This window comes from Dermacentor andersoni, chromosome 3, assembly GCF_023375885.2.
Source record: "Dermacentor andersoni chromosome 3, qqDerAnde1_hic_scaffold, whole genome shotgun sequence".
In the NCBI taxonomy this organism is placed as follows: domain Eukaryota; kingdom Metazoa; phylum Arthropoda; class Arachnida; order Ixodida; family Ixodidae; genus Dermacentor; species Dermacentor andersoni.
In genome coordinates, this window is record NC_092816.1 from 95,456,031 (window position 1) to 95,469,951 (window position 13,921).

The 13,921-nt window shown below is 44.2% G+C and overlaps 1 protein-coding gene across 1 annotated transcript in view; it reads right to left on the reverse strand.

Moving 5' to 3' along the window:
- LOC126541972 (SEC14-like protein 2) overlaps positions 1-13,921 on the reverse strand; it is a 72,240-nt gene that overhangs the window by 28,418 nt on the left and 29,901 nt on the right. The window contains exons 3-6 of the mRNA XM_050188945.3: positions 11,357-11,400; positions 10,721-10,783; positions 8,935-9,028; positions 1,381-1,475 (exon numbers count right to left, since the gene is read on the reverse strand). Of these exons, the coding sequence (XP_050044902.1) occupies positions 1,381-1,475; positions 8,935-9,028; positions 10,721-10,783; positions 11,357-11,400 (296 nt within the window). The remainder of the gene's footprint in view (positions 1-1,380; positions 1,476-8,934; positions 9,029-10,720; positions 10,784-11,356; positions 11,401-13,921) is intronic.

Below are 13,921 nucleotides of genomic sequence, written 5' to 3' on the forward strand. Positions count from 1 at the left end.
TGTGACTGTGGGTTTTCATTCGGTGAATTAATACTGCACATGGTAGAAGCGGGTATTTAACGCTGCTTTTGTCAAGTCGCACATGCGCAGAACTACACGTAGGTGCGAACAGCCTGCGTGGTGGTGCTGGTGGTGGTGAATTGTAGCAACAGGTGGGTTTAGCCTGGAAATCAAGGCCGGCAATTGCTCCGCCCGAGCGTCTCGCACAATACCGCTGAAGGGTTTCACCATATGTCCATCAAACCAGTCTCTCTTAAGAATTCGATGAGGAGACGTGAAGTTTCTTTGCGGGCTATAACTGATCCCTCGGGAAATATAAGGTGTTGCAGGCGCGCATGCGGAAGGTCCTTCCTTTGCAGATTCTTCAGGAGAGTGTCTCTTTCATCTTGGACCACAAAAAGTGCTCAATGTCTCCTGTCTCGTTGCATGCCGTACAGTTCGGAGAATTGATTCGCCTCGTCTTAAATAACCAGTCCGGTGTATTAGCAGATCCTGTCCTTATTCGATTCCTTCTTTCTCTTCCCCTTCTCCCATCCCCCAGTGTAGGGTAGCCAACCAGACTGTTGACTGGTTAACATCCCTGCCTTCCTGTATTCTACTCTCCCCTCCTCCCTCCTTATGCGATATAGAAGTGAGGCTTCCTCTCGGTGCAATCTCTTGGTTACGCAGGGCATATGTGGTGGAACCGAAAGCGACGCAAAGTGATTTCGAATGTCATATTTTTGCACTTGATTACTCTTTGGAGTCTTGACTTTGGGAGGATGGTATATAGAGCGTTGCGTATGCAAGCGCATCAGCTTTTTCGTTTCCAGAGATACCAATGTGGGAGGGAATCCACTGAAACTTTACTCTGAAGCCTTTGTTGTTGAGTTCTTTCACGACGGCTAATGATTTGCGTGGGAACTTGAGGGATGGCAGACCACGGTATGCTTGTTGTAACGCGGCCTTTGAGTCCGTAAGGCCAACCACATTCTGCGGAGGCAAAGTCTTTAGTTTGCGCAGAGCAGAAGCTATTGCCTTTTATGCATTTTATGAACCACGAGCTCAAATAGTTGCGCTATGCAAATGAAGAGAAAACAGATCTGTATTTACACTAGCGAAAGAACTAAATATGGAAGTTTGCTACAGATGCTAAATAAATAAATAGAACACATGGTAACTCTGCACACATGGGAAGTCAAAAGCTTGTTTTCGTTTTACTGTTTATTTTAGTAATATACAGTATCTTCTTGTGCTTCCTTCTGGCAGCGTTAAATTTCATAGCAGCGAGCTACACATAGAGTTCAACTCTCCGTGCATACTGATCACTTGCCAGAGTTACCGCATAAAAACCCAGGTTTGATCATAGCTCTTACTCGGCATGTATGCAGCATTGCTCACCTTTTCGGACTGCTGCTTGATATCCTCTTCCGCATTCTCGAACTGCCAAACAACGTGCCTCATGACCTCGTCTACACTTACGCTGTTCAGCAGGCCTGAGAAAAAAAAAAAGCGTGATTCGACATCCTTTAATATTCACTCACATGAATGGATATACATATAAAAAAAAACTGGTGTGTGGAAAGCATTGAATATGATCGTTAATGTAAGCAAATGGCCAAACGCTTCTGAAAAGCTTTTCGCTTTATTAAAGGACTGGTGCGCTTAAAATGTTACGTTTGCTGTAGTGCGGATTTTCAGGTTTTTCGCTTCATTACGTTATTTCGCAGCGAACAGAGCCGTCAACCTGCACATGTGCACTGATAGGTGGCTCTGCACATAAGCTGATGTGTCATGTGTGTTGTCTGCATGAGGAATAGCGCCGGTGTGGAAGGCGCCTGCCATCCTCCTCTCCCGCAGCCGTAACATGGGAAGAGGGCGGCGTCGGGAGAAGAGGGAGGCTGTTCTTCCCGAATGCTCCATCCGAGCATCAGACGCTCTACGGTTGCTGTACACGTTTCCACATGGAGGTGAGTTGCGCGAAGGTCAGCCACCTCACCATCCTCTTATTATGTTGGAAACCCACTTCCCGTACTTGCAGGAGCTGAGATAACGAGTGTCAAAACAACCTTCAACGTTTTATTATCCGTCGCTACTATTATAGTGACGCTGAGATAACAATTACTCATTGCAGACAGAAAATTTATCTCAAATAAAAACTGCGATGATATTGAACTGCATATCATGTGCTATAAATGTCTTTGCATCAAGAGTATTTCCGTACCTGCCAATAGGTGGCCATTTCCATTTTTGTTAACTTGTGGTAGATATTGGTCAGGGCTGTGTGTGTATATATATATATATATATATATATATATATATATATATATATATATATATATATATATATATATATATATATATGCCCTCCAGATCCAAAGGACATTACCTACAGCCATCACCATCATCCCCAATGTTTTCGTTAGTAGCGTTTTCTTGCTGCGTCCATGCTGAACAGTACAAGTAAACGTAACGAAACCTGAAATGATCACGCTGCAAACGAGGCAGAAAATTGGTAAACTGCAAACCCTTAAGGCAAGGGCTCATTTTGTGGCACAAGCGAATACGACGAACGAGCGAGTGTTACGAGTGTTGGCACTGTCATCCGTGGCAAAGCAAACAGTGCAAAAACAGCGCGGTTGTGAAGTTGGCTTCTGTGTCAAACTGCGAAGCTTCACGCGACAGCATCTGGCGAATGGCTGCGCGAGCGGCGCGTGGGGAAACAGACGCGCAACTTTCCAAAACTCTCGCGTGACCGCGCATGCGCTTTAAAGAGTTGGCGTTCGGCGACGAACACGCCCCGAAACTCGGTCGGGGAGGAGACCGCGTGCATCGTCGGTGAATGTCGGAGCACCACCGGCCGACCACCACGAAAATGGGCGGAAGAGCCCAAGGAAAGCTATTCGTTATTAAAAAAAAAAAAAAAAAAAAGAAAGTGCTCCGCTGCGATGGACTAGAGTACATCCCGCGGCGTATGCGAAATTCAGTTGTTCCTTCTTTACAGACCTCCGGTTTCGCACAACCGTTGAGCGCGATATCTGTATAAAAGAGGCAGTCTGTGCCTAATGACGCGCATTGTACTCGAAGCGAACTTGACAGCGTTAGCGAGCATAGAAGTGGCTGGTGTGACATCGCTCTTCTCGGCAATATGTCCCCAACGTTCTAAGTAAACGACAAAATTTTCCTCGACGGCGTAAGTATGTATTCACAGTGATTTTTTGTAAAACAATCCTTTTGAGTGTCTTATATGCGGTATATACCTAGTGTTTCGCGGAAGACTGATTCTCGAAAAGAAATTTGGGGACAAATTCACAAAGCTTTCGCTTCGTAATAACTCTTTGCCAGTGGCAAATCATCTTCGTTTATAACATGTACACAATCGCTTGGTGCCTATTCTAACGAAAAATTCTGGTGTGAGAACTATCTTTTTTTGTGTGTGTGTGAATACGTATCCAGAACATTAAGAGATAAATAGTATCCTATAGAACGATATTGTCGTCAGTGGAGGTCGCATATTTGCGGTTATCCCTGATGAAGCTTTAGATAGCTAGTGGGCTAGGCTGCAGCGGCACCGGCACCATGTTTAATCGCTGCTTGCTCTTCATGCAGTTCTTCGGCTTCCTTGCTGTACCCCCCCTTTGCGGTGCCACATGGCTTGGAACTGCTTCGTCTGACTTGGCTCCCTCGGCGGTCGAGCACGTGGACGTCATCGAGTGCTTGCCCAAGAACTGCGCTATCGCTACCATATGCGATTACCTCGGCGTGTCCCACTTCAAGCTACAGCATGCCAGTCACCCCGATGCCCTGTCCTTTGATCAGCCAATCATCGACAACTCTCGGTCTGTGACGTCAGCAGCCGACGGTATAAATGTCCAGCGCGTGGATCGTCTCTTCAGTGGGCTAGGCTGCAGCGGCACCGGCACCATGTTTAATCGCTGCTTGCTCTTCATGCAGGTATGTTACTATTCTGATGCCGAGTGTATCCGATCTGATGATCGCTTTCTGCTGCTGCTCCCTTGCCCACAACGTCTTGTATCTTGCTGTTCGCATGCATTGTATTGCGCAAGTTGTCTCCTATTAAGTGGAGATGTGGAAATCAACCCTGGCCCGGGCCCTCGGTCTAAGTCTAGGCGTGCATCCGGTTCTGCTCCCGATGAGAATGACGATGCTCGCCCTTCCTTTGATAGCCATGATAAAAACGACCCTTCGGTATCCGATATGTTCTCTAAATTATTGGAGGGGCAGACCCAGTTGGCACGAGATGTTGCGGAAATTAAGTCATTTCAACAGTCAGTTGCGCGTCGCTTTGATGTTTTAGAGTCACGTGTTCATGCACTAGAATCCACTCCTATGTCCAAAGACTCTAGTTTACTGCGTGATTTACGCGCTGAAATAAATGCCTTGACTACTAAGGTAACGGACTTGGTCTTAAAAAATGATAGCCTTGAAAACCATTCTCGTAGAAACAATCTGATAATACACGGTATTTCTGAAGTAATGGATGAAAACGCTACCACCCTGATGAGTGCAGTTTCATCTGTGTTTACTCAGCACCTGAATACTAGCTGCCCTCGTATTGAGCGCTGCCACAGGCTCGGTAGAGCACGCACTGGTTACATTCGTCCCGTCATTCTTAAACTTTCTAACTTCAGCGACAGAACCGAGGTTCTTAGGAACGCTTCAAAACTCAAGGGCTCAAATTTCGTGATTAAAGAAGACTTCTCTTCTAGGGTTCGGTTAATTCGGAAAAAAATCTGGGATGCATCAGCCTCTTTTCGGGACAGCGGTTCTGTTGTGAAGTTGAGATACGATCATGCTTTCATTAACAAGGTTCGTTATAACTGGGATGACAGTTCAAACTCATTAGTAATGGCACACGCTCAACGTGTTTCTTCTGAGTCTGGCCATTTGACTTCCCTTCCATCCACTTCCTGAATTCGTCCTGGTCATTTTGAGAACCTTGTTGTCTTGAATATAAACGCTCGTAGTATTGTTAAAAAATTTCCTGATTTATTGTCCCTTATATCTATTCATTCCCCCCATGTTATCGGCATCACTGAGACTTGGCTGCACAATGGTATTTATGAATCTGAGTTCACTCCACCCGGTTTTGTTGCCGTGCGCTTAGACAGAGTTAGCGGTACTGGTGGTGGAGTGGCACTGCTTATCCGGTCGGATATACGATTCTCAGTCTTGCCTTCTCCTCCAGAAACAGAATCCGTGTGGTGTAAAATTTACCTTCACAATCTGCGTATTGTGATTAGTGTTATATATCGTCCCCCCGGCTCTACTCTTGATGTTCTTCATGCTGTTTCAAACTTCATGAGTGAGATCAACATTGCTTCGTCGAATTTTATCTGTATGGGTGACTTCAACGCCCCTGGCATCCACTGGCCGTCATTGTCTGCAGTCGGTCGCGACACAGCTATTTGTAAAGAACTAATCAACATTTCCTTGTCCTTTGGTCTCACCCAGGTTGTTTCTAGCGCAACCAGATTAAATTCCGTCCTTGACTTAGTTTTTTTAAGCGCCAACCTAGCCGAACGTGACTTTTCTTGCGACGTAATCGATGGTATTTCAGACCATAGAGGCGTTTTAGTGTCACTCTCCTGTCCAATTTCTAAATCCCCCTACACGTTTACTAGTTTCCCTGATTTCACTCGTGCGGACGACAACTCCATTACTGATGCCTTATCTCATCATTTCGATACGTTTAGTGCACTTGCAGACAACCAGGACGTCAACTGCCTTGCTAATTACTTTGAGCGTCTTGTCAAATCATGTATCGAACGTTTTGTGCCCATTAAGACTAAGAAAAAAAATTCTGACATTCCTTGGATGACTCGCGATATCTTGCATTTGTCCCGTCGCGTTCGAAGGTTAAGGCGTTCCAGAAGAGGCACTGATCCCATGGCATTGGATAGGTTTCTTAAGGCAAAGAAAGAACTCAATCTTATGTTGCAAAATGCCAAGGATTTCTTTTTTCGCGTTCGCCTGCACAATTAGTTAAGGACTAACCCACGAAAATTTTCGTCTTCTATTTTACCTCGCGGTGCTTCATCCACTTCTTTCAGAATAGATAATGACGTCACCAACGACCCGGTGGTGATATCCGATGCTTTCAACAAGTATTTCCAATCCGTGTTTGTTTGCGATAACAACCTTATCCCGACACTTACCACTATAGTTTCTTCTGAAGCAATCACTGACGTTGAGATAAACTGCGAAGGCGTCCTCAACCTTATATTAAACCTGGATGTTAAGAAATGCACCGGTCCGGACGGGATACACAATGCGTTCCTTGTTCGTTATTCGTTGTGGTCATCAAAATATCTGTCAGTCATATTCAGAAAGTCCTTATCATCCTCTACTGTACCTTCTTCGTGGAAGTTAGCCAAAGTGCTCCCTCTTTATAAATCTGGAGATAAGCAGTGTTTGTCGAATTACAGACCAATTTCACTGACGTCACAGTCATGCAAAATGTTGGAACACATCATTCATAAGCACATCACGCTCTTTCTGGAATCAAATAATTTATTGTCTAACATGCAACATGGGTTTAGGCGCGGCTTTAGCACGTTAACGCAGCTAGTTGAGTTCACGCATGACATTTCATTTAACCTTGACGTAGGCAACCAGGTCGATGCAATTTTTATAGATTTCTCGAAGGCATTTGACACCGTTTTACATTCTAAACTTATTGCTAAACTTAATGCTGTACTGAATAATCCTCATTTGGTTAACTGGATTTTAAGCTTTCTCTCATTTCGCTCCCAGTTCGTCTCTTACAGTTCGACTGACTCCGCTACTGTTGCTGTGACATCAGGCGTGCCCCAAGGCTCCGTCCTTGGGCCACTTCTTTTTTTATTATACATAAACGATTTGCCACTTCACTACTCTTCTAACATCCGTCTCTATGCTGATGACTGCGTTTTATATGAAGTGATTAAATCTTCTAATGATCATTATCGCCTTCAAGAGTCGTTTTCTAGGTTTTGCGATTGGTGTAACACTTGGCAAATGAACATTAATTTCAATAAAACCGTTCTGATGTCTTTCTGCAACAAATCTTCCCCCTCCCTTTTCAGTTACTCGTCCAATGGCCGTACAGTAGATAAGGTTTCTGAGTATAAGTATCTTGGTGCAATTTTTACGCATAACATGTCATGGTCCAAACACATTGACTACATATGCAGTAAAGCACTAAAAAAGTTAGGTTACTTGAGGCGAACGCTAACCCGATCTCCTAAAGACACAAAGTTACTAATGTATAAATCTCTAATCCGCCCTGTTCTTGATTATGCATCTGTAGTTTGGAGCCCGCATAAGCAGTTGGAGATTAATAAACTAGAGGCTATACAGAAAAAAGCTGTGCGATTTATGTGTCATCGTTACGATCGAGACTTTTCGCCCTCTTCAGCACTTTCTTCCTTGAACCTAAACACGCTCTCTTCTCGTCGCCGTATCGACTCATTAAAATTCTTGCACTCCATAGTCAATTCTTTAGTTAGGCTCTCAAATGATAATTACATTAACTTCACGCCGGGATCATCCACGAGAAGACATCATGACCTAAACTTGATACCCTACTACGCACGTACTAACATGTTCAAATTCAGCTTCTTTCCCCGCTCAATCGAAGACTGGAATTCATTACCTGGATCCATTCGCTCATGCTCATCCCAAATTTTTGCAACCGCCATCCCAGATGCATAATCATGGGTATAGGTATGGGCATAATCAGGCATGGGTATGCCTGGCAGCATTTGTATTTGTATAACTTGTGTATTCTTTCACCAGTGCTCTTTTGCAAAAGTGTTTACTTGTATTTCTGTGTATTTTCTTTTTTTATCTGTGCTCTTTAAAAGTGTTCACTTGTGTATACCGCTGTATACTCCAATGCTTTTTTTTTGTACATTTTCTTAACCCACTCCTGCTATAGCGCAAATTGCGCTGCAGTATGTATAAATAAATAAAATAAAAATAGCCAATATGAAAAAAAAAGATAAATATTTCAGAGAAGACGTTGCAGCTACAGCATTCAGCACGTGAATGCTATACATACGCTCACTTGGACGGTATCGCGGGAGAGTCTTACAGGAGTTGACACATATATGCGTACACCTACCAATTGCCTTGGTGTACCAATCCTTATTTTTCTGGAGAGCCTTCCTTAATCACTGCGGTACAAAAGTGCATGCTGATGAAGTTCGATGGGAAAAAAATGTGCCAGCGTGAGCTATCAAAGCCGTTGAAGAAGTACATACCTAAGTGACTAATCGAACTTATTGTACTCAACAGTCGTACTCAAAAGAACATGTTGTAGCGAAATAGAAAAACTGAGACTGACTACTTATGGTCGTATGATTTCGGTATAGGTTCTTAGTGCCGAAAAAGATGGCCTACCCATGGCTTTGCCCTAAAGGGCTATTTCATGAACTTCACTTTTGGAAAACTATTCTAACCTTCTTAGGCAAAGGGACAAAAGCATGCGTGCTGCAATACAAGATGCTGATTTTATCTATTTCAATTGTCTCTATCATGAGCTAGCTACAGGAATGCAACATCTGCTCTTGATGAATTTGTTGCGAAGTTGTCCACATGCTGTTTCAGTGCCCTGAAATTTTTTATACATATACATGCTGATCAATTTTTGGAGCCTGAAATCAACAATTTGCGAGGATCATTTACTTGGATTGGATGATGCTCCTAGAATGCAAAGAAGAAAAAAAGAAGACTAGATTGGCGCAGAATTTGCCCTTTAGAGCAATTCCAATCCTCACGTCCATTTGAATGGGAAAGTCGGCGTTTGAAACCCGAGCTAAACGCAATTCATTCAACTGCACATCTTGGACTGTCCAGTTGCTTCCAGAAAACAGTGCTTTGCTGTAGGAAGTGAAAGCAGTACCACGGCCTTCCTAAACTGAATTGAGATCAAAGTGCGGCCATTCTTACCTTTGAGGTCGCAGCTGCCGAGCGTGATGATGGACACCGGTCGACCCTCGTGGTCGTGGCCCACGAAGCCACCAGGGTAGTACTTGCGCAAAACCTGTGCGGCACCGCGTCACCAACGTAGAGATTAACGGAGAGAGAGGGAGAGAGAGAGGGAGATATATTGAGATATACTGATTTGAATAGAAGTCGGAGTTGCCCTCCTAGAGGCTCGAGACAGACAAGCTAAGAAACGATGCGTATAGCAAAAATATTTGCACAATTGACAGAAAGAAAAATGAGCGAAGAAGACGCATATACGAAAGGAACAGGAAATGTACAGAAATACTGCTGGTCCGATGAATGTTCATTTGTTCCCGTGGGGACTCGGGGTAAGCGCCACGCGCACATCCCATCCCAGAAGTCTTCGCACAATCACCCCGTGTTGCGCAGTTTGTTGTCAGAAAGTTGCATGTCGGAATTTGTGTACCCAAATAGAAGCGCACCTTTTCATTTTAAAGCTTCTTCATAGAAAGCAGATGCATGCATCAATATATGCAGCTCTGTAAAAACCATCAAGAATTTCTCTTGTCGTCAATTACCTCCCTCCCCCCTTTCTTTTTTGGCAAAATATTTCACTTATCTAAATAGCAGAGGGTAGGGACGTCGACGGCAGGGATGCGATAGATGACCACATCCTGCCCAGGTGATATTTTATAGTCTAGACAAAACCACGAAGCAGTACCGTTCGTGAAAGAGCTTGCGGGTTACTTTTCGTCGACATGTATCCATGTATCTTGCGTACCGAGTGCGGGAAAAAAAAAGCAGAGCTTAGTTTTGCGCGTTATCCTGTGTGTGCGATCGTGCCTCCTCGTTTCTATCTCGTTGCATATATGCAGAGCCACTTCACATCGACGCTCCAATTTGTTGTTTTTTTTCGTAAGCGCTTATTTCGCTGCTCTCTCCGCGTTTTCCAGAAATCGTAATACTTGTTTTTCCTTTTTTCCCGGCTTGGCTTGCCACGCAGCATAACGCCAGAGTGAAATTCAATGTAAGCACGTAGGCCCCTCTCATGCAGGTACCGCACCTAAGGTGTTGCCAGAACTTATGTGTTAGGCTTCTATAATAAGCCATTTATTATCATGCGATCGTACCAAGGCCATGTCTCTGAAGAAGCGCAAATGTACCGCTACGCCTCTTTGCCATGCTACCACTACAAGTCCCCCCGAAAAGATCTGAGTATGAAGCACAACCAAAAGTGAACTGCAACCACGTCCAAGGAAGGGTTCAGGCTGAAAAGCTTCTTACAACGTGTCGTTAAAGTGCTGTTGCATTTAGGAAGGTCGGAAGAATATTTGACGAGTAAAACGAACGGGCGATGCTTCCGCATGACTCGGGGGACCTCCTTCGCGCATCGCAGCGGTCTACGCCTTCTCGATATGGCTGGAAGTGTCAACCTTAGGTGCTTGCTACAGGACGCAAAGTCTCCAGTATTGGCAGGGCGTATTTTTCTCTCGTATTTAAGTGAAGCTTTCATTTGTCCTTCTCGCCTGAAGGACGTAGATTTACATTGACAGAAATGCGCATTTTGTTTTAGATGAGCTAAAACTGCTGGAACACGATAGGAGTTGATTCAAATAAAGTGCGGTAGGGTGGAAGTAGTCTCCGAGAAGAGTTGGTTATCGACAAATGATATTCTACGATATCACAGTGCGAAGCCTCTAGAGAAATCTTCAAAGAGATACGGCAGCTACAAAACAAACAATAAAAAATGAGGGTTAAGGTTTCTGTGACAAATCGAGATTCCCACCTCTGGTGACTCTGGCCACTTCCTGACGTCATCGGTGCCAAACTGCTTCCTCCATTCGACGTGCTGCAAAAGGCGTAAAGAGGGACGTTGGCATTTGGAGTTGTCACACGGCAAGCGGATATTTATGAAATGTCATCGTGGTAAATTATGGCTGTTATCTGGTACGCCTAATATGCGAGGAATGTTCGGTGAGAACTAGACAGTATATTTCATAATACAGGTTGAAACAGAGGACTGGAAAGAGAAAAAACGAAAGAAAGGGAAAGAAAAAGAAAGGAAGGAAAAAATAGGGAGGCAGTGCAGGGAGACCAACAAGAAAAAAAAAAGCATCTGTCGGGCTACCCTAAGACACGGAAATGGAACTACAAAATTGCAAAACGAGAATGACGCAATAGAAGTTTCAAAAACTAGCCAGGGCCAAATGAGCTGCAGTTTTGCTGACAAACTTAGACCAAGATGTCCGTTGCACATGACAGCCATTCTCATTCATGTCTGTCGACATTATCAGGGCGCCTATGTTACCTGTGGCTCGAGGAACTGAACATTTGTGTGTGTATTGTGTAGCCGAGATAATCACGATAGACGAGAGTTTTCAGCCAACTTTGTTTTGTTTTCAGTGAACGATTATAAACTCACCGCTCGCAGCATCTGTTCGGCTTTGTTGAGGTTGAAGTCCCGGGCTGCGAGAAGGAAAGGAAAAGTGAAGTTCCACAAGCGCAAAACATTGTACTTCAATAGAAAAAAAAATACAAGCAAACGTACATCTAACGTAAAGTTGAATCTGCCATAGTGCGTAGGGAGCATATTTTATTTCATATAAACTCCCGCCGAACCATTGCATATTTCATTGCACGTATGCGTGTCGTTAGCCTCATAGCAATGTTCTTTGTCTATCTGGCTTTTTGTTTTTACTGTAGTTTATTTAAGTTGTCTAATTTTTCTTTCATGACTTTAATATGGACTTGCAACTGATAAAGTAGCTAAGGACCCAAATGCTTAAATCCCTTATTTCTGATATGTCATATAAAAGCGTCATATAGAAGTGAAACCTAGCTAGCAGGTCATTATGCGCGATGGAAGTCCCACCATTTGGCAGAGTGTCACTTGCAGCCAAGCATTCGCACTGGTGCACTATATAACACAGCTGTCACACCTTGCACTTTCTTGTTCTCCTTTGTACATTTTTTTTGTTTTGGCGTTTCATAGTCTTTCACCCCATCGCTGGTCATGCTCACTGCAGCGCGAACCATTGAAGGTGCCCCGTAAGGCAGTTGTAGCATTATAGCTAATAAAGAAAGACTTTGATCGAAATACTCATTCCGTGCGATATCCGACTCCAACTAGTTGTGACGGTGTACTATTCGATATGTTTTTAACTTACAGGAATGCCTAGCTTGTAGAGGACACGCATGTTGGAGCTTAACGGCGAACTTTTAGTTTCCTGAGCAACTAATTTCTGTCAAATAATCGTCCACCCAAAGGATCCCCACGATCAAATTGAATTTAGCGCACTGGTACATTATCTCAGTAAGGCGTTAATATTCAGCGGCATTTAGCGCTTCTGGTAAAGCTCGGCCTTCGCCTGAGGAACCTGTGGCTAGGCTGAATAGAAACGTTACGAGGATCGTTATGTGCCTGTGTCACCGTGAAAATGGAAGAGACTTTCGTTATTTGCACGGTAGAATTTCGTTAACTCGTTTGCCAATGTTACCCAGAGAGCCATTTGTGCCCTGCAACTAAGACCGTAAGAAGAAGGAAACAACAGCAATAAAACTAGTATAAAATCTTGCATTTCGCCGATGTCTCGTGCGCCTTTCCAGTGCTCTAAATCTCCTCTAAACTGCTCTTGAGGTCTCCACGCTTATCTTAAACTTAAAGGCTTGCGCGGCTGGCCACGGCAATGTTGACATTGGGGCGAGCCTTTTTTTTTTTTTTGAAAGGAGCGTTCGGGGAGCCATAAATGGCCCTGTTCGCGCAGTGGAAACGCTCGAGTGTTAGTGGCGCTGTAGGTCGGAGCGCCTTTAGCGTGACTCGATCACATGTCCTTGCTCAAATTTCCAAATCAAATGTTTCATGTTCTGTACCGACTGCAATTCCTTCTCCTTTTCAACGTGTTCGGTGTGACAGTGAGGTGATAATTGCAAACGGGGCTGCACAGCGGCTTATGGAGGCGCGTTGAACACAGTTCGAATGATAACAGTCGCAAGAAAGTGGCAGGACGTCATTATAAGTGAGATTATGTCACTGTATACGTCGTAATAAACTGACAGGAGAATTGCGATTGACTGCCCCATTGCAAGGTTATTCCATCGCAAGACAGCTAGGTCGTCCGTCCGTGCCACAGTAGAACGTACAACGCAGTTTGGAACGTAGCCTGATGGGAACAGCGAAAGTGAGCTGGCACGTACAGCTCTAGACAAAAATTAGTCACACACCATAAGCATTTACATCAACTGAAGATAATCGCAGATAAGACATTTCTATTTGATAATGCACCAACGTTTTAAAACATATCAGATTGTCCCGCGCATCCGAGCTCGTACGTTCTGTTTCGAACTTTCTGTATATTGTTGAGAACTCAGACGTTGTAATTTACGACATCGGAAAAATCAGGACAGCTTGATTGTCTGGCCGGTAACGCTGGGCTAGTGCTATACCGCGAGTAGCTTTCTCTACACGAATACTTATTCTTAGCGAGTCAGTAACGTAAACCGTGAGGAACTTTCCGGTTCTGCAAGCGAACGTGTGAGACTATGTGTGCTGTATAAAGAAAGCTATTTCGAAGCTAAAAAGAAACTCGCAAAACAACAGAAGAGAGGCAAATCCCTCGATAAATGGGAATTGGTGTTCAGGGAATCTTTCTTTGATGTTTGCGCAAGCGTTAACGCGGGTATAGTACGAACGTGACGCCAGTGCGGAAGCCCTGGCTCTAAGTGACGTAAATTTTACGCAAAGTTGATTCAAACGTAACGGTATCACGGAATTGCAACATAATGGCGCAAATATTTTGATACAGGTGCAGCATCGCTTCAATACGACAGAGGCGCACATTAATGCGCACATTTTCTTTACGTTACAAATCGCCAGAAACCAAGCTTCACATTCGTAACCCAGCTTCACATTTGCAATGGCGCAAGTTGTTGTCGACCAAGGAAGATAACACTCGCACTGTCAGGAGGATTTCTTATCGCACCGATAGGA